This window comes from Salmo salar, chromosome ssa15 (genome assembly GCF_905237065.1).
Source record: "Salmo salar chromosome ssa15, Ssal_v3.1, whole genome shotgun sequence".
Taxonomy (NCBI): domain Eukaryota; kingdom Metazoa; phylum Chordata; class Actinopteri; order Salmoniformes; family Salmonidae; genus Salmo; species Salmo salar.
Window position 1 is genome coordinate 58,669,237 of NC_059456.1, and position 18,379 is coordinate 58,687,615.

Genomic DNA, 18,379 nt, shown 5'->3' on the forward strand with positions numbered 1-18,379 from the left:
TTTTGTCAACTTTGAACTACAAGGTTCTATCTGAAAAAAAGATTATTCAGAGATAATTGGCTTTAAAGTTCCGAAATCTGGTTTAAATGATGTCAACAATTTATCCTGTGTTCTTTTTTAGCTTAACAACATGAATTGGCGTATATGCAAACCACGGCCCAAAATATTGTAATGAGCCTCTGCCTCTACGTTATGAAGTAGCTGGGCTTAGTGTGGGTTAGCCTGTGCAGGGCTTGGTGTGGCCTGGCCCATGTTGGGCTGGTGTCCGCTAGCCTATGTTGGACTGGTGTAGGCTACCCTGTGTTTGGCTGCTGTGGGCTTGGTGTAGGCTTTGTGTTAGCTATCCCCTGTACATCTTGCCCAAATTGGGCCAATGGGATCATGTTTTCTTGGTGTATCATATCCTTTGATTTCTCTCTAGCTCACACACAAACACACGTGATTGTTTGTACGTACATTTGGCACCACAATGATGAGCACGCAGGCCGTTCCAGCCAGCAGCAGAGCTGGGGCACATGTCCTCTTCCTGCCCACTCGGTCCATCGCATAACAGCCAATCAGGTAGGAAGGGAACTCCACTGCACCTAGAAACAGCCAATCACAGAAGAAGTCAGGGTAAGGCAGCAGGCACTGCTGGCATGGGGACATTATGTGTGGTGACATCTGGTACTGGGCCAGCTGTGGCTGTTATTTGACTGAAAGGCCCTGGTGATGAGACTGTTTAGCCTTTGAGATCATTGAGAGCTTATATGGCTCTAGCTAGAGTCTAATACCAACATGTTTCAAGCAAACCACCATAGTCCCTGTGCCCAAGAACACTAAGGTAACCTGCCTAAATGACTACCGACCAGTAGTACTCACATATGTCGCCATGAAGTGCTTTGAAGGCTGGTCATGGCTCATATCAACACCATTATCCCAGAAAACCTAGACCCACTCTAATTTGCATACCGCCCCAACAGATCCACAGATGATGCAATCTTTATTTCACTCCACACTGCCCTTTCCCACCTGGACAACAGGAACACTTATGTGAGAATGCTATTCATTGACTACAGCTCAGCATTCAACACCATAGTACCCTCAAAGCTCATCACTAAGCTAAGGATCCTGGGACTAAACACCTCCATCTGCACCTGGATCCTGGACTTCCTGACGAGCCGCCCCCAGGTGGTGAGGGTAGGTAGCAACACATCTGCCACGCTGATCCTCAAAACTGGAGCTCCACAGGGGTGCGTGCTCAGTCCCCTCCTGTACTCCCTGTTCACCCACGACTGCATGGCCAGGCACAACTCCAACACCATCATTAAGTTTGCAGATGACACAACAATGGTAGGCCTGATCACCGACAACGACAAGACAGTCTATAGGGAGGAGGTCAGAGACCTGCCCGGGTGGTGCCAGAATAACAACCTATCCCTCAACGTAACCAAAACTAAGGAGATGATTGTGGACTACAGGAAAAGGAGGACCGAGCATGCTCCCATTCTCATCGACGGGGCTGTAGTGGAGCAGGTTGAGAGCTTCTAATTCCTTGATGTCCACATCAACAACAAACTAGAATGGTCCCAATACACCAAGACAGTTGTGAAGAGGGCACAACAAAGCCTATTTCCCCTCAGGAGACTGAAAATATTTGGCATTGGTTCCTCAGATCCTCAAAATGTTCTACAGCTGCACCAGAGAGCATCCTGACTGGTTGCATCACTGCATGGAATGGCAACTGCTCGGCCTCCGACCGCAAGGCACTACAGAGGGTAGTGCGTACGGCTCAGTACATCACTGGGGCCAAGCTTCCTGCCATCCAGGACCCCTATACCAGGCGGTGTCAGAGGAAGGCCCTAAAAATTGTCAAAGACTCTAGCCTCTTGACGGTCACCTAGGATAGGGGGCGCTACAGCGATTTTTGAAAAAAATACGTGCCCATTTTAAACGGCATCCTACTCAAACTCAGAAGCTAGGATATGCATATAATTAATACCTGTGGATAGAAAACACCCTAAAGTTTCTAAAACTGTTTGAATTGTGTCTGTGAGTATAACAGAACTCATATGGCAGTCAAAACCCCGAGACAGTTTCTAACAGGATGTGGAAATCTGATTTGCGGACTCAACTTCAGCACTTTGCCTATAAATCACACCGTGAGTTAGGATTCATTGAGCACTTCCTATGGCTTCCACTAGATGTCCTAGTCTTTTCAAAGTGGTTTGAGTCTTCTACTGTGAAAACTGACTTAAAGAGAGGCTGTTGATTTGGTCACATGGGGAGGGCCATCACCATTATGACCCTGGCTACCCTCCCCTTTCAAAACATTTTACATTTACATTTAAGACATTTAGCAGACGCTCTTATCCAGAGCGACTTACAAATTGGTGCATTCACCTTATAATATCCAGTGGAACAACCACTTTACAATAGTGCATCTAAATCGTTTAACCTGTTGGGGCTAGGGGGCAGTATTTTCACGGCTGGATAAAAAAACGTACCCGATTTAATCTGGTTACTAATCCTACCCAGTAACTAGAATATGCATATACTTATTATATATGGATAGAAAACACCCTAAAGTTTCTAAAACTGTTTGAATGGTGTCTGTGAGTATTATCAGACATTTTCTGACAGGAAGTGGATACCTGATGTGTTGAATTACCTTTAAGCCTATGCCATTGAAACACACAGGGGTTGATTAATGTTTTGGCACTTCCTATTGCTTCCACTAGATGTCACCAGCCTTTACAAAGTGTTTTGAGTCTTTTACTGTGAGATCTCACCAAACAAGAGCCATGGAACGGTGATGGCCGATTAGACTCTGGCGCTCGAGTTCATGTTGGGTACCCTCATTCCAATACGTTATAAAAGAGAATGCATTCGTCCACCTTGAATATTATTCATGTTCTGGTTAAAAAAGGCACTAATGATTTATGCTATACAACGTTTGACATGTTTGAACGAACGTAAATATATTTTTTCCCCTCGTTCATGACGAGAAGTCCGGCTGGCTTAGATCATGTGCTAACAACACGGAGCTTTTTGGATATAAATGATGAGCTTTTTTGAACAAAACTACATTCGTTATGGACCTGGGATTCGTGGAAGTGACATCTGATGAAGAGAATCAAAAGTAATGGATTATTTACATAGTATTTTCGATTTTAGATCTCTCCAACATGGCCGTTTGTCTGTATAGCAAAGCATATTTTTCTGGGCGCAGTGCTCAGATTATTGCAAAGTGTGATTTCCCAGTAAGGTTATTTTTAAATCTGGCAAGTTGATTGCGTTCAAGAGATGTAAATCTATAATTCTTTAAATGACAATATAATATTTTACCAATGTTTTCTAATTTTAATTATTTAATTTGTGGTGCTGACTTGACTGCCGGTTATTGGAGGGAAACGATTTCCTCAACATCAATGCCATAGTAAAACGCTGTTTTTGGATATAAATATGAACTTGATAGAACTAAAAATGCATGCATTGTCTAACATAATGTCCTAGGAGTGTCATCTGATGGAGATTGTAAAAGGTTAGTGCCTCATTTTAGCTGGTTTTATGGTTTTGGTGACGCCTGTCTTTGAATTGACAAAACATTACACACAGCTATTGTCAATGTACTCTCCTAACATAATCTAACTTTATGCATTCGCCGTAAAACCTTTTTGAAATCGGACAACGTGGTTAGATTAAGGAGATGTTTATCTTTCAAAGGGTGTAAGATAGGTGTATGTTTGAAAAATTTGAATTTTGACATTTATTTGGTTTCAAATTTGCCGCTCTTGAAATGCACCTGCTGTTGATAGGGTGCACCACGGGTGGCACGCTAGCGTCCCACATAGCCCCAAGAAGTTAAGGGGGGGGGGGGCGGTTAGAAGGATTACTTTATCCTATCCTAGGTATTCCTTAAAGAGGTGGGGTTTCAGGTGTCTCCGGAAGGTGGTGATTGACTCCGCTGTCCTGGCTTCGTGAGGGAGCTTGTTCCACCATTGGGGTGCCAGAGCAGCGAACAGTTTTGACTGGGCTGAGCGGGAACTGTGCTTCCTCAGAGGTAGGGAGGCGAGCAGGCCAGAGGTGGATGAACGCAGTGCCCTTGTTTGGGTGTAGGGCCTGATCAGAGCCTGAAGTAACGGAGGTGCCGTTCCCCTCACAGCTCCGTAGGCAAGCACCATGGTCTTGTAGCGGATGCGAGCTTCAACTAGAAGCAAGTGGAGAGAGCGGAGGAACGGGGTGACGTGAGAGAACTTGGGAAGGTTGAACACCAGACGGGCTGCGGCGTTCTGGATGAGTTGTAGGGGTTTAGTGGCACAGGCAGGGAGCCCAGCCAACAGCGAGTTGCAGTAATCCAGGCGGGAGATGACAAGTGCCTGGATTAGGACCTGCGCCGCTTCCTGTGTGAGGCAGGGTCATACTCTGTGAATGTTGGAGAGCATGAACCTACAGGATCGGGTCACCGCCTTGATGTTAGTGGAGAACGACAGGGTGTTGTCCAGGGTCACGCCGAGGCTCTTTGCACTCTGGGAGGAGGACACAAGGGAGTTGTCGACCGTGATGGCGAGATCATGGAACGGGCAGTCCTTCCCCGGGAGGAAGAGCAGCTCCGTCTTGCTGAGGTTCAGCTTGAGGTGGTGATCCGTCATCCACACTGATATGTCTGCCAGACATGCAGAGATGCGATTCGCCACCTGGTTGTCAGAAGGGGGAAAGGAGAAGATTAATTGTGTGTCGTCTGCATAGCAATGATAGGAGAGACCATGTGAGGATATGACAGAGCCAAGAGACTTGGTGTATAGCGAGAATAGGAGAGGGCCTAGAACAGAGCCCTGGGGGACACCAGTGGTGAGAGCACGTGGTGCGGAGACAGATTCTCGCCACGCCACCTGGCAGGAGCGACCTGTCAGGTAGGACGCAATCCAAGCGTGGGTTGCGCCGGAGATGCCCAGCTCGGAGAGGGTGGAGAGGAGGATCTGATGGTTCACAGTATCAAAGGCAGCAGATAGGTCTAGAAGGCTGAGAGCAGAGGAGAGAGAGTTAGCTTTAGCAGTGCGGAGAGCCTCCGTGACACAGAGAAGAGCAGTCTCAGTTGAATGCCCAGTCTTGAAACCTGACTGATTAGGATCAAGAAGGTCATTCTGAGAGAGATAGCAGGAGAGCTGGCCAAGGACGGCACGTTCAAGAGTTTTGGAGAGAAAAGAAAGAAGGGATACTGGTCTGTAGTTGTTGACATCGGAGGGATCGAGTGTAGGTTTTTTCAGAAGGGGTGCAACTCTCGCTGTCTTGAAGATGGAAGGGACGTAGCCAGCCGTCATGGATGAGTTGATGAGTGAGGTGAGGTAGGGGAGAAGGTCTCCGGAAATGGTCTGGAGAAGAGAGGAGGGGATAGGGTCAAGTGGGCAGGTTGTTGGGCGGCCGGCCATCACAAGACGCGAGATTTAATCTGGAGAGAGAGGGGAGAAAGAGGTCAAAGCACAGGGTAGGGCAGTGTGAGCAGGACCAGCGGTGTTGTTTGACTTAGCAAACGAGGATCGGATGTCGTCAACCTTCTTTTCAAAATGGTTGACGAAGTAATCCGCAGAGAGGGAGGAGGGGGGAAGAGGGAGGAGGATTCAGGAGGGAGGAGAAGGTAGCAAAGAGCTTCCTAGGGTTAGAGGCAGATGCTTGGAATTTAGAGTGGTAGAAAGTGGCTTTAGCAGCAGAGACAGAAGAGGAAAATGTAGAGAGGAGGGAGTGAAAGGATGCCAGGTCCGCAGGGAGGCGAGTTTTCCTCCATTTCCATTCGGCTGCCCGGAGTCCTGTTCTGTGAGCTCGCTGTGAGTCGTCGAGCCACGGAGCAGGAGGGGAGGACCGAGCCGGCCTGGAGGATAGGGGACAGAGAAAATGAAAGGATGCAGAGAGGGAGGAGAGGAGGGTTGAGGAGGCAGAATCAGGAGATAGGTTGGAGAAGGTTTGAGCAGAGGGAAGAGATGATAGGATGGAAGAGGAGAGAGTAGCGGGAGAGAGAGAGCGAAGGTTGGGACGGCGCAATACCATCCGAGTAGGGGCAGAGTGAGAAGTGTTGGATGAGAGCGAGAGGGAAAAGGATACAAGGTAGTGGTCAGAGACTTGGAGGGGAGTTGCAATGAGATTAGTGGAAGAACAGCATCTAGTAAAGATGAGGTCAAGCGTATTGCCTGCCTTGTGAGTAGGGGGGGAAGGTGAGAGGGTGAGGTCAAAAGAGGAGAGGAGTGGAAAGAAGGAGGCAGAGAGGAATGAGTCAAAGGTAGACGTGGGGAGGTTAAAGTCACCCAGAACTGTGAGAGGTGAGCCATCCTCAGGAAAGGAACTTATCAAGGCGTCAAGCTCATTGATGAACTCTCCAAGGGAACCTGGAGGGCGATAAATGATAAGGATGTTAAGCTTGAAAGGGCTGGTAACTGTGACAGCATGGAATTCAAATGAGGAGATAGACAGATGGGTCAGGGGAGAAAGAGAGAATGTCCACTTGGGAGAGATGAGGATTCCAGTGCCACCACCCTGCTGGCTCGATGCTCTAGGGGTATGCGAGAACACGTGGGCAGACGAGGAGAGAGCAGTAGGAGTAGCAGTGTTATCTGTGGTAATCCATGTTTCCGTCAGCGCCAGGAAGTCTAGGGACTGGAGGGTAGCATAGGCTGAGATGAACTCAGCCTTGTTGGCCGCAGACCGGCAGTTCCAGAGGCTGCCGGAGATCTGGAACTCCACGTGGGTCGTGCGCGCTGGGACCACCAGGTTAGAGTGGCAGCGGCCACGCGGTGTGGAGCGTTTGTATGACCTGTGCAGAGGGAAGAGAACAGGGATAGACAGACACATAGTTGACAAGCTACAGAAGAGGCTACGCTAATGCAAAGGAGATTGGAATGACAAGTGGACTACACGTCTCGAATGTTCAGAAAGTTAAGCTTACGTTGCAAAAATCTTATTGACTAAAATGACGAAAATGATACAGTACTGCTGGCTGGTGGAGTAGGCTAGCTAGCAGTGGCTGCGTTGTTGACTTTGAACGTGTAGCTGGCTAGGTAACCTCGATAGTTTCAGTACTACACCTTGTCATGATACAAAAGCAGCTTTGTAGCTAGCGAACATAACACTAATCAAGACGTTCCTTTGTAATGTATTTAGTTTCTACAATGCTGCTCGTCGGTAATAGTTGGCTGGGTTTGGAAAAATGGCGTCGCGGGGGACGGAAATAGCTGGCTAGCTAACCTCGATAATTACTAAACTACACAATTATCAAGCTATGACAAAGACAACTATGTAGCTAGCTAGCTAACACTGCACTAGTCAAATCGTTCCATTGTAAAGTATTAGTATCTACAGCGCTGCTAGTCGGTAACGGTTGGCTAGCTAGCAGTGGGTTAATGATGACTAGGTGTGTTGACTAAGTCTGGCGTCGCGTCGCGGCTGGCTAGCTAGCCTCGATAATTACTCTAAACTACACAATTATCTTAGATGCAAAGACAGCAAAGACAACTAAGTAGCTGGCTAACTAACACTAACACTACACTAATCAAGTCGTTCCGTTGTAATGTAATAGTTTCTACAGTGCTGCTAGTCGGTAGAAGTTGGCTGGTTGGCTAGCTAGCAGTGTTGACTAGCTAGCTAGCAGTGATGACTACGTTAGGAGGACGAAGATAGCTAACCTAGATAATTACTCGATAATTACTCTAGTTACTCTAAACTACACAATTATCTTTGACACAAAGACGGCTATGTAGCTAGCTAAGAAACATTGCTCAGATCAAACAAATCAAACCGTTGTAATGTAATGAAGTGTAATATTACCTGTGGAGCGAAGCGTAGTGCGACTTTTTGAAAGACAATGCAACCGTCCCCATGGAATATTATTGAAGCTCTGGTTGAAAAAGGCCCTAAAGATTTATGTTATACAACGTTTTACATGTTTGAACGAACTTAAATATAATTTTTTGGGGCTTTCGTGAGGAGAAGTTCCGCGCATGACGGAACATTTTGAGGTGCCTTCGGAACGCGCTAACAAGAAGAAGCTATTGGGACATAAATTATGAACTTTTTAGAATAAAACTACATTTGTTGGGGACCTGGGATTCCTGGAAGTGCCTTCTGATGAAGATAATCAAAGGTAAGGGAATATTTACAATAATATACAAGAGTAGATTTGATATTCGATTATTCCAAGATGGCGCAGACCTGTATTGCTAGCCTATTTTTCTGAGTATTGCATCCCCTTTTATTGCAAAGTGTGATTTCCCAGTAAAGTTATTTTTAAATCTGACAATGCAGGTGCTTTCACGAGATGTTCATCTATAATTCTTTGAATGACAATATTACATTTTAAAAATGTTTTCGAATAGTAATTTTGTAAATTGTAGCGCTGCTTCACCGGATGCATTTGAGGGAAAATAGTTTCTCAACGTCACTCGCCGATGTAAAATGCTGTTTTTACATATAAATATGAACTTTATCGAACAAAAGAATGCATGTATTGTGTAACATGATGTCCTAGGAGTGTCATCTGATGAAGATTGTCAAAGGTTAGTGCTGCATTTAGCTGTTTTTTGGTTATTTGTGATGCATGTGGTTGGTCGGAAAATGGCTATGTGAATACTTTGACGATATACTCCTCTAACATTATCTAATGTTTTGCTTTTGCTGTAAAGCCTTTTTGAAATCGGACAACGTGGTTCGATTCAGGAGAGGAGTATCTATAAAACGATATAAAATAGTCCTATATTTGAAGAAAAAAAAAAAGAAATGTTTCCTATTGTTCGGTTATGAATATGGCGAAATGATTTTACGCTGGATGTTGATCCCGCATATGGGACGGAGAACATCAAGAGGCTAGCCACCCTAGTCAAAGACTGTTCTCTCTGCTACCGCACGGCAAGCAGTACCGGAGCGCCAGGTCTAGGTCCTAGAGGCTTCTAAACAGCTTCTACCACCAAGCCATCAGGCTCCAGAACATCTAATCAAATGGCTACCCAGACAATTTGCATTCCCCCCCCCGTCTTTTACGCTGCTGCTACTCTGTTTGTTATCAATGCAGAGTCACTTTAATAACTCTACGTACATGTACATACTACCTCAATTACCTCAACTAACCGGTGCCCCCGCACATTGACTCTGTACAGGTACATTGCTGCTCTTTAATTATTTGTTTTATTTCCTTTTATATTTTTCTCAAAACGGCATTGTTGGTAAGTGGGTCATTCCAGAATTTGGAGGACAATTTAGGCATCAACACTTTTGAAAAATGAACCCTTTATCATTTTCTGTTATGCATTTAAGAAAAACAGGTAATAAACCGTCAAATAATTTGACTCGTCCAGCTCAGGCATCAAAGGTACACTTTTTATTTGTTGTGTGCTATGCTTGGCACAACTGTCACGTCCTGACCAGTATAAGGGGTTATTTGTTATTGTAGTTTGGTCAGGGCGTGGCGGGGTGTGTTTGTTGTGTGTTGTCGGGGTTTTTGAGTATTGTTCTATGTTTTTGTATTTCTATGTTTTTTCTATGTTGTGTATTTCTTTGTGTTGGCCTGGTATGGCTCTCAATCAGGGACAGCTGTATTTCGTTGTTGCTGATTGGGAGCCATACTTAGGTAGCCCTTTTTCCATCTGTCTTTTGTGGGAAGTTGTTTTTGCACTGCTGTGGTTAGCCTGCAAAACTGTTTAGCTGTCGTTTGTTTTTTTTCTTGTTTTGTTTAGTGTTCAAATAAAGTCAGATATGAGCACTCAACCCGCTGCGCCTTGGTCTACTCAATACGACGGTCGTTACAACAACCCTGTTACGAATACTCAGGAACCTGAAAAAAGTACATTTTAAAATATTGTTTAATAAACCCTCTACCCTTAAGTAAGGAAAGTCAACTTCACATTGAATACTCATTTAATTTCAGATAAGACTTGACTTATATTAATTTAAGCAACTTTTAAATCTCTTGCCCAACTTTTCAGTAGTCACGTTTTTTTTAAATTAATTTCAGTATTTATTTTCAAATATTTGATCATACGTTATTTAATAAAAATGATATGGTAACAGGGTTGAAATTAGAGTAACAGGGTTGAATGGATTACATGACTTTTGATTGTAGATCATGACATAAATGTGACAAAAAATTACCCAGGACCACAGGAATGTAGTTTAATAATATTTTCTATATCATTTCGAAGGAGGATCAACAGGATGAGTAGGAATGATCAAAAATAAACATGTCAACAAGACCACAAGCTGGATCTGATCAAATATTCAATGGACAAACGTAAAAATTAGTCATATTACAGTAGTCCGACAACCTGGCATTAAAATAAATGAGCATATAAAAAATAGTCATGATCTGATCAATATTTTAGAAAGCTGATGTTATAATGTTGAGATGTAATTTTAGTGGCTGGCCAGAATATCCCATACCTCACTTGCGATGGCCATGTGGCGTGAGGTAACTGGGGGAGGAATGAGGGTCAGCACATCCTCAAAGGAATAGCAAAGGAGATCGTTTTTTTCTGGCCGTTGAGGGACGGTTCACCCACTCTATGCATACATTTCACCTGGCAGTGGGTCTTATTCACCTCTTGGTTTGATCCATGGGTAGATGGTGTGGTCGTACACCAGGGCACACCATATCCCCACAACCTCTGGACTGTGCCACTACACTTATTCTGGTGTGCTGTGTATGGGGTCTTCTGTGTGGTCATCTGTGGGATTAAAGATGAAGCACTTTGTTTTTTGGCAATCACACTCCAGATTCTCTGTTGCAGAACGCATGCAGCTGACGTCGCGGTAGAGAATTTTTCCAGGTGGAGCCTCATTGTGGACGGTACGGCTGGAAGGTCAGCTAGCATTTCTTTCACGGCATCCTCCATAGCTTGATCCTGAATGTAAAACAATTTCACCTTTGATTGTCCCTCACTCAGAGCTTGATACAGGGAAAATTCCATGGGGATATCAACTCCTTGGCTGACAAGTCGGCCCTCCTCTTCCTTTGCCCTGACTGGCTTCGAAGTACTTCCAGGTTCCTCTTGTAAACACCTTCTTTAAAATGTCAGTACAAAAGAGGTAAAATTACCACGCTGCTTCTACTGTGTGCAGGGACCGTTGCTAAAAAAATGAATGGTTGTCACATCCGGGCATCTCTCGAATTTCCCTCAGGATGGGCTCCAGGTGTTGCCGTATGGCAGGTGGTCCCTTCAGTCTAGATGCCGATACAGTGCAGAAGGAGGTAGGGGCAGATGCCCCCACCCCACACACATAGTAAACCCCAGTGTGCAATGTGGCCTGTTGGTGTGATGCATCAAGATGGACAGCTTGTACTTGTACTAGTTCTCAGAGAAGTCAATATGGACTGCACATTCATTTGCAGGGAGGTTCAGCTTCAGGGCCCGAGAGAAAGCATATTGCTGTCTGATGTTATAGAGATGGTGCCTGAACTTCTGGAGCGCTCAATGGTGTGCCAGAACTCTGTTGAATGTCATGGAAAATCGCAGTTCTAGTGTTAATTTGACAATAGGTAATAGATTGTCCCTTCTTAGTGAACTGAAGGAGATACAACCCTGTTACTGTAGTGCAACACTCTTACTTGAATCAATGCTAATGTTAGCTTTTTCTCAGGAATAGATGCTAGCTGTGGAATGTAGCGTTACTGTCAAGGTCAAGGACAAACTTAGTTATATAAATAAAACAGAAAACTTAAATTAATTTGTCTTATTCTGATAATATGAGTAACAGGGTTGTGTTGGTTAGAGTGACACACTCAATTAAGGCTGAAAAGATTGGAAAAATAGAAGAGAGGACTTAACTTTGGTCTACCCATGGTGTTAGCAAATGGCTTGACGATGTAATTTCCTCTGTGTCATGTGACTCACTGTTTTTTCTCTTCCTCTGCCAGGGTAAATTGGTTTTGGTAACAGGGCTGCTTGCATGTTGTGGCACACAACTTCAGTGCATAATTGATATCATTTAAAATATGTTGATGATTAAACAAATAGTTTTAACAATTACAAGAGACATATATAAACCAAATCATACCAAAAAAGTTGATTTAAAACTTATTTTTAGTGTTATATTTGATGTGCAAGTTGGTCATCAAGGTGGGACAAGAGAAAAATGCAATTTTAGGGGGTGCTCGAGAGCTATTTGGTATTTTAAATAATTTTGGAACCACTTTTTTTCTACAACTATAATTACATTTTGTCTCAGGACAAATATTTTGGGCATGGATTACTTGAAATTTCATGTGTGGGCAAGAAAATGTCCTCCAATTCTGGAATGACCCATGTAAGCATTTCACTGTACACCTGTTGTATTCAGCGCATGTGACAAATAAAAGTTCTCACGTTTGCGGAGACCGCATTCCCGGTAATGCTGCATATGTAGGTGTAACAATGGTAAAAATCTGCCACAAACTCACTCCACAGCTAGCTTGAAATGTCGCGGAATTAGCCACTCAAGAGGTACCTTTTTTTTAACCTTTTGGTCTCCGGTATTCTCCGTCTTAAATTTTATAGTTTGTTTACATAATAGGGTACCTGAGGAAACACTACAGCCAAAATGGGAGCCACTTAGAAAAACTACAAATTCAAAAAACAAGCCTGAAACTCTTTCTAAAGACGGTTGACATCTAGAGGAAACCCTAGGATCTGCAATCTGGGAGGTGTTCCTTTTATATTCCCATTCCCAGCCATTGTAATCAGAGGTGAGCTGAAAAAAAACTGTCCTCGGGTTTTTGCCTGCCATATCAGTTCTGTTATACTTTAGAGTGTTTTCCATCCAATACTACCAATTATATGCATATCCTAGCTTCTGGGCCTGAGTAATGGGCAGTTTACTTTGGACACCTCATTCATCCAAACTTCCGAATACTGCCCCCTAGAAGAAGGTAACTAGTAACTAACGGATTACATTTAGAAAGTAACCTATCGAACCCTGTATAAGTCCTCCAAGACATATGATAAATTACATAATCCAAAAAAGTAGTTGAAAAGTAGCTAAAATGCTAAATTTGTCCATCATGAGATTCGAACTCAAAACCTTTGGGGTGCTAGACGTTCCCGTTATATGCCAACCCATCTTCCCCGACCAACCACTGTCCTTTTGTTTTTGCCTTAGGTTTGAATGACCTTCTTGATCCTAATCAGTCAGGTTTCAAGACTGGGCATTCAACTGAGACTGCTCTTCTCTGTGTCACGGAGGCTCTCCGCACTGCTAAAGCTAACTCTCTCTCCTCTGCTCTCATCCTTCTAGACCTATCTGCTGCCTTTGATACTGTGAACCATCAGATCCTCCTCTCCACCCTCTCCGGGTTGGGCATCTCCGGCGCGGCCCACGCTTGGATTGTGTCCTACCTGACAGGTCGCTCCTACCAGGTGGCGTGGCAAGAATCTGTCTCCGCACCATGCGCTCTCACCACTGGTGTCCCCCAGGGCTCTGTTCTAGGCCCTCTCCTATTCTCGCTATACACCAAGTCACTTGGCTCTGTCATATCCTCACATGGTCTCTCCTATCATTGCTATGCAGACGACACACAATTAATCTTCTCCTTTCCCCCTTCTGATAACCAGGCGGCGAATCGCATCTCTGCATGTCTGTCAGACATATCAGTGTGGATGACGGATCACCACCTCAAGTTGAACCTCGGCAAGACGGAGCTGCTCTTCCTCCCGGGGAAGGACTGCCCGTTCCATGATCTCGCCATCACGGTTGACAACTCCCTTGTGTCCTCCTCCCAGAGTGCTAAGAACCTTGGCGTGATCCTGGACAACACCCTGTCATTCTCCACTAACATCAAGGCGGTGACCCGATCCTGTAGGTTCATGCTCTACAACATTCGCAGAGTACGACCCTGCCTCACACAGGAAGCGGTGCAGGTCCTAATCCAGGCACTTGTCATCTCCCGTCTGGATTACTGCAACTCGCTGTTGGCTGGGCTCCCTGCCTGTGCCATTAAACCCCTACAACTCATCCAGAACGCCGCAGCCCGTCTGGTGTTCAACCTTCCCAAGTTCTCTCACGTCACCCCGCTCCTCCGCTCTCTCCACTGGCTTCCAGTTGAAGCTCGCATCCGCTACAAGACCATGGTGATTGCCTACGGAGCTGTGAAGGGAACGGCACCTCCATACCTTCAGGCTCTGATCAGGCCCTACACCCAAACAAGGGCACTGCGTTCATCCACCTCTGGCCTGCTGGCCCCCCTACCTCTGAGGAAGCACAGTTCCCGCTCAGCCCAGTCAAAACTGTTCGCTGCTCTGGCACCCCAATGGTGGAACAAGCTCCCTCACGACGCCAGGACAGCGGAGTCAATCACCACCTTCCGGAGACACCTGAAACCCCACCTCTTTAAGGAATACCTAGGATAGGATAAAGTAATCCTTCTAACCCCCCCTTAAAAGATTTAGATGCACTATTGTAAAGTGGTTGTTCCACTGGATATCATAAGGTGAATGCACCAATTTGTAAGTCGCTCTGGATAAGAGCGTCTGCTAAATGACTTAAATGTAATGTAATGTAATGTTTGGGTAGGTTACTTTCTAAATGTAATCCGTTAGTTACTAGTTACCTGTCCAAAATTGTAATCAGTAACCTAATTTGATTACTTTCAGTTACATTACTTTCTCCTTAAAAGGCATTAGATGACAAAAAGGATCAATCTACCGCATTTGGTGTGTAATCACCGCTCAGGTGAAACAAACTTAAACTTGTAGCTTTTTTCAATGCTGAATTGAATGTCATTGAGAAAAAAGAAAGGTGTTATAAACTATTTTTCGCAAACATCCTTTCTGAATTTAAAAGATACCCAAGAAGTAATCATCTAGTTTCTCAAAAGTATCTGTCATCCAATTACAATATTTTTGCTGGTAACGTAACTGATGAGTTCGTTTTTTGTAGTAACAAACAATTACTCCCCAACTCTGAGTAACCATCTGTCTTAGGTAACCATACCAAACATAATATACACTACATGACCAAAAGAATGTGGACACCTGCTCGTCGAACGACTCATTCCGAAATCATAGGCATAATCATGGTCCCCTCTTTGCTGCTATAACAGCCTCCACTCTTCTGAGAAGACTTTCCACTAGATGTTGGAGCATTGTTGCGGGGGATTTGCTTCCACAAGAGCATTAGTGAGGTCGGGCACTACTGTTGTGCGATTAGTCCTGGCTCGCAGTCGGTGTTCCAATTCAACCCAAAGGTGTTTGACGGAGGGCAGAAATTATTAAATCATTAGACCTCTCACTAAAGCCGTCAGTCATATGAAAGTCACATTTAATGGGCCTCCTTGAGTGGCGCAGTGGTCTAAGGCACTGCATTGCAGTGCTTGAGGTGTCACTACAGACCCGGGTTCGATCCCAGGCTGTGTCACACCCGGTCGTGACCGGGAGTACCATAGGGTGGTGCACAACTTGTCTGGATTTGGGGAGGGTTTGGCCGGGGGGGGGCTTTACTTGGTTTATCGCTCTCTTGTGGCGGGCTGGGTGCCTGCAGGTCGCCAGTTGAATGGTGTTTCATGCAGCTGGTTTCCGGGTTAAGCGGGCGGGTGTCTCAATGTCAGCAGTGAAGAGGTGACTCAGGCATGCTTGGCTCACCACACTCTAGCGACTCCTTGTGGTGGGCCGCGCGCCTGCAGGCTGACCTTGGTCATCAGCTGAATGTTGTTTAATCCGATACATTGGTGCAGCTGGCTTTTGTGTTAAGAAGCGCTTTTTGGCGGGTCATGTTTCGGAGGACGCATGACTTCAATTATGGTAGGGTAAGGGGAAAACAATATTACACAGACACTATATGGGGGATTGAAAATGATGCAGACAATTACATTGATGGAAGCTACAATCTGCCCTATTAAAGCTAACCCCTTGATGGGGTTGAGGTTAGGGCTCTGTGCAGGGCAGTCAAGTTCTTCCACACCGATCTCAACAAACCATTTCTGTATGGACCTTGCTTTGTGCATGGGGGCATTCTCATGTTGAACCAGGAAAGGGCTTTCCCCAAACTGTACCCACAAAGTTGGAAGCACAGAATCGTCTAGAATGTCATCGTAAAATAAATTCAAATAAAATTGTATTGGTCATGTACACATATTTAGCAGACTTCTGCTGTAGCGTTAAGATTTCCCTTCACTGAAACTGAGGAGCCTAGGCATCCTATGAAGGTGCGATGTTGAAAGTCACTGAGCTCTTCAGTAAGGCCATTCTACTGCCAGTGTTTGTCTATGGAGATTGCATGGCGGTGTGCTCGATTTTATACACCTGTCAGCAAATAGCCAAATCCACTAATTCAAAGGTGTGTCCACATACACTATATATACACAAAAGTATCATACTAAATGAAGTGTCAGAATAATGCTAAATGCTCTGAGACCAGTTTTCTATAAGCACACATACCCATAGTACATACAGTACACATGCACACACAAACCAACCCCCATCCCCCTCTCACCAGCCAGGAAGAGGTTGATGTACTGGTTGCCCCCCAGGTTGATGGAGCCCAGGGAGAAGACGTAGTAGCCCAGGCTGCCAATGAACCACACTGCCCACACTGTCACTGTCCTCCAGGCCATCCTCCATGTCCCAAACAGGTCCAGGATGCTCAGCTTTCTCTCAGGCTCCGCTGGCTGGGCTCTCCCCATTGCCACCTCCTTCTCCAGCAGAGCCTCCTTGGGTTCCAGGAGGTCCTCGGCCCTCAGGCGGCCAGGCTCCAGGCCGTTGAAGCAGGCTATGGAATCCAACAGGACCTGGGTCTCCTGGAGCCTCCCCTTAGCCATCAGGTAGAAGGGTGTCTCGGGAAACTTCCAGCAGAAGAAGAGGAAGGGCGAGGTGCAGGTGGAGAGGATGATCTGGTAGATCCACCAGGTACGCACAAGGTAGCCCGTGATCGCCACCATCATGATGCCTGCGGCGAAGGCGGCGTGCACGTGCATGGAGGTCCACGTGCGTACCTTGTTGCCGGTGAACTCGGTCACGTACACAAACACCACTACAAGGTAGCCGCTGGACACCTACCGAGAGAGAGGGAGGGAACATTACAATTAGATCAAAAAAGGGGACACAACGCAAGGCCAGAGCTTCAAATGCTGATCACACACACACACACACACACACACACACACACACACACACACACACACACACACACACACACACACACACACACACACACACACACACACACACACACACACACACACACCTCGGATTACTGTTGATGCAGGAAGTTAATCTAAGGCCTGATAACAAGTCTCATATATCTTATCTACTTATCCTGTATTTAGTAAATGGAACGTGAGAGCAGACTGTGGTTAGAATATACTGTAGATCAAACCTTATCTTCAGAGAATTATCCAGATACTAGCCTAGGCTAGCCATATCAACATTCTCTAAGGCTGACTGCTTTGCATCCAGATGGAGCGAGGAAGACACTCATACAGTCCACAGACCTATACACATGCAGTAAATATTTGCAGTCACATAGCCAGGATATTTTATTTTGGTTATGCTTTTTGTTTTCAAGGTTTTTTAAACACTCTTACGTGTAGCACTTCCATGAGCTATTCTGCTGATGGTCACCTGTTCCTCAGCTATTCTTTAAACATAAGCCACACCCCCTACTGACAGGGCTGGCCCACAGAGAGGCATGTAACAGGAAGGCCAAAAATATCATTAAAGACATCAACCCCCCGCGCCACGGCCTGGTCACCCTGCTATCGTCCAGAAGGCAAGGTCAGTACAGGTGCATCAAAGCTGGGACAGAAATACTGAAATACAGCTTTATCTCAAGGCCGTCAGATGGTTAAATAGCCTTCACTAGCCGGCCTCCACCCACTACCCTGCCCTGAACTTAGTCACTGTCACTAGCTGGCTACCACCCAGTTACTCAACCCTGCACCTTAGAAGCTGCAACCTTTTGTAAAGTGCATTTGGAGAGTATTCAGACCCCTTGAATTGGACTAAAATGGATTAAATCGTTTTTTCCCCTCATCAATCTACACACAATACCCCATAATGACAAAGCAAAAACCTTTTTTGAAATTTTTGCAAATTAAGCCGAAATATGACATTTACAGAAGTATTCAGACCCTTTACTCAGTACTTTGTTGAAGCACCTTTGGCAGCGATTACAGCCTCAAGTCTTCTTGGGTGTGACACTACAAGCTTGGCACACCTGTATTTGGGGAGTTTCTCCCATTCTTCTCTGCAGATGCTCTCAAGTTCTGTCGGGTTGAATGGGGAGCGTTGCTGCACAACTATTTTCAGGTCTCTCCAGAGATGTTCGATTGGGTTCAAGTCCGAGCTCTGGCTGGGCCACTCAAGGACATTCAAAAGACTTGTCCCAAAGCCACTCCTGCGTTGTCTTAGCTGTGTGCTTAGGGTCGTTTTATGGTTGGAAGGTGAACCTTCGCCCC

General features: G+C 45.4%; 1 protein-coding gene across 1 annotated transcript in view; it reads right to left on the reverse strand.

Annotated features, from left to right (window-relative positions):
* LOC106571810 (solute carrier family 22 member 16) overlaps positions 1–18,379 on the reverse strand; it is a 63,531-nt gene that overhangs the window by 18,489 nt on the left and 26,663 nt on the right. The window contains exons 4-5 of the mRNA XM_014145277.2: positions 16,417–16,975; positions 457–584 (exon numbers count right to left, since the gene is read on the reverse strand). Of these exons, the coding sequence (XP_014000752.1) occupies positions 457–584; positions 16,417–16,975 (687 nt within the window). The remainder of the gene's footprint in view (positions 1–456; positions 585–16,416; positions 16,976–18,379) is intronic.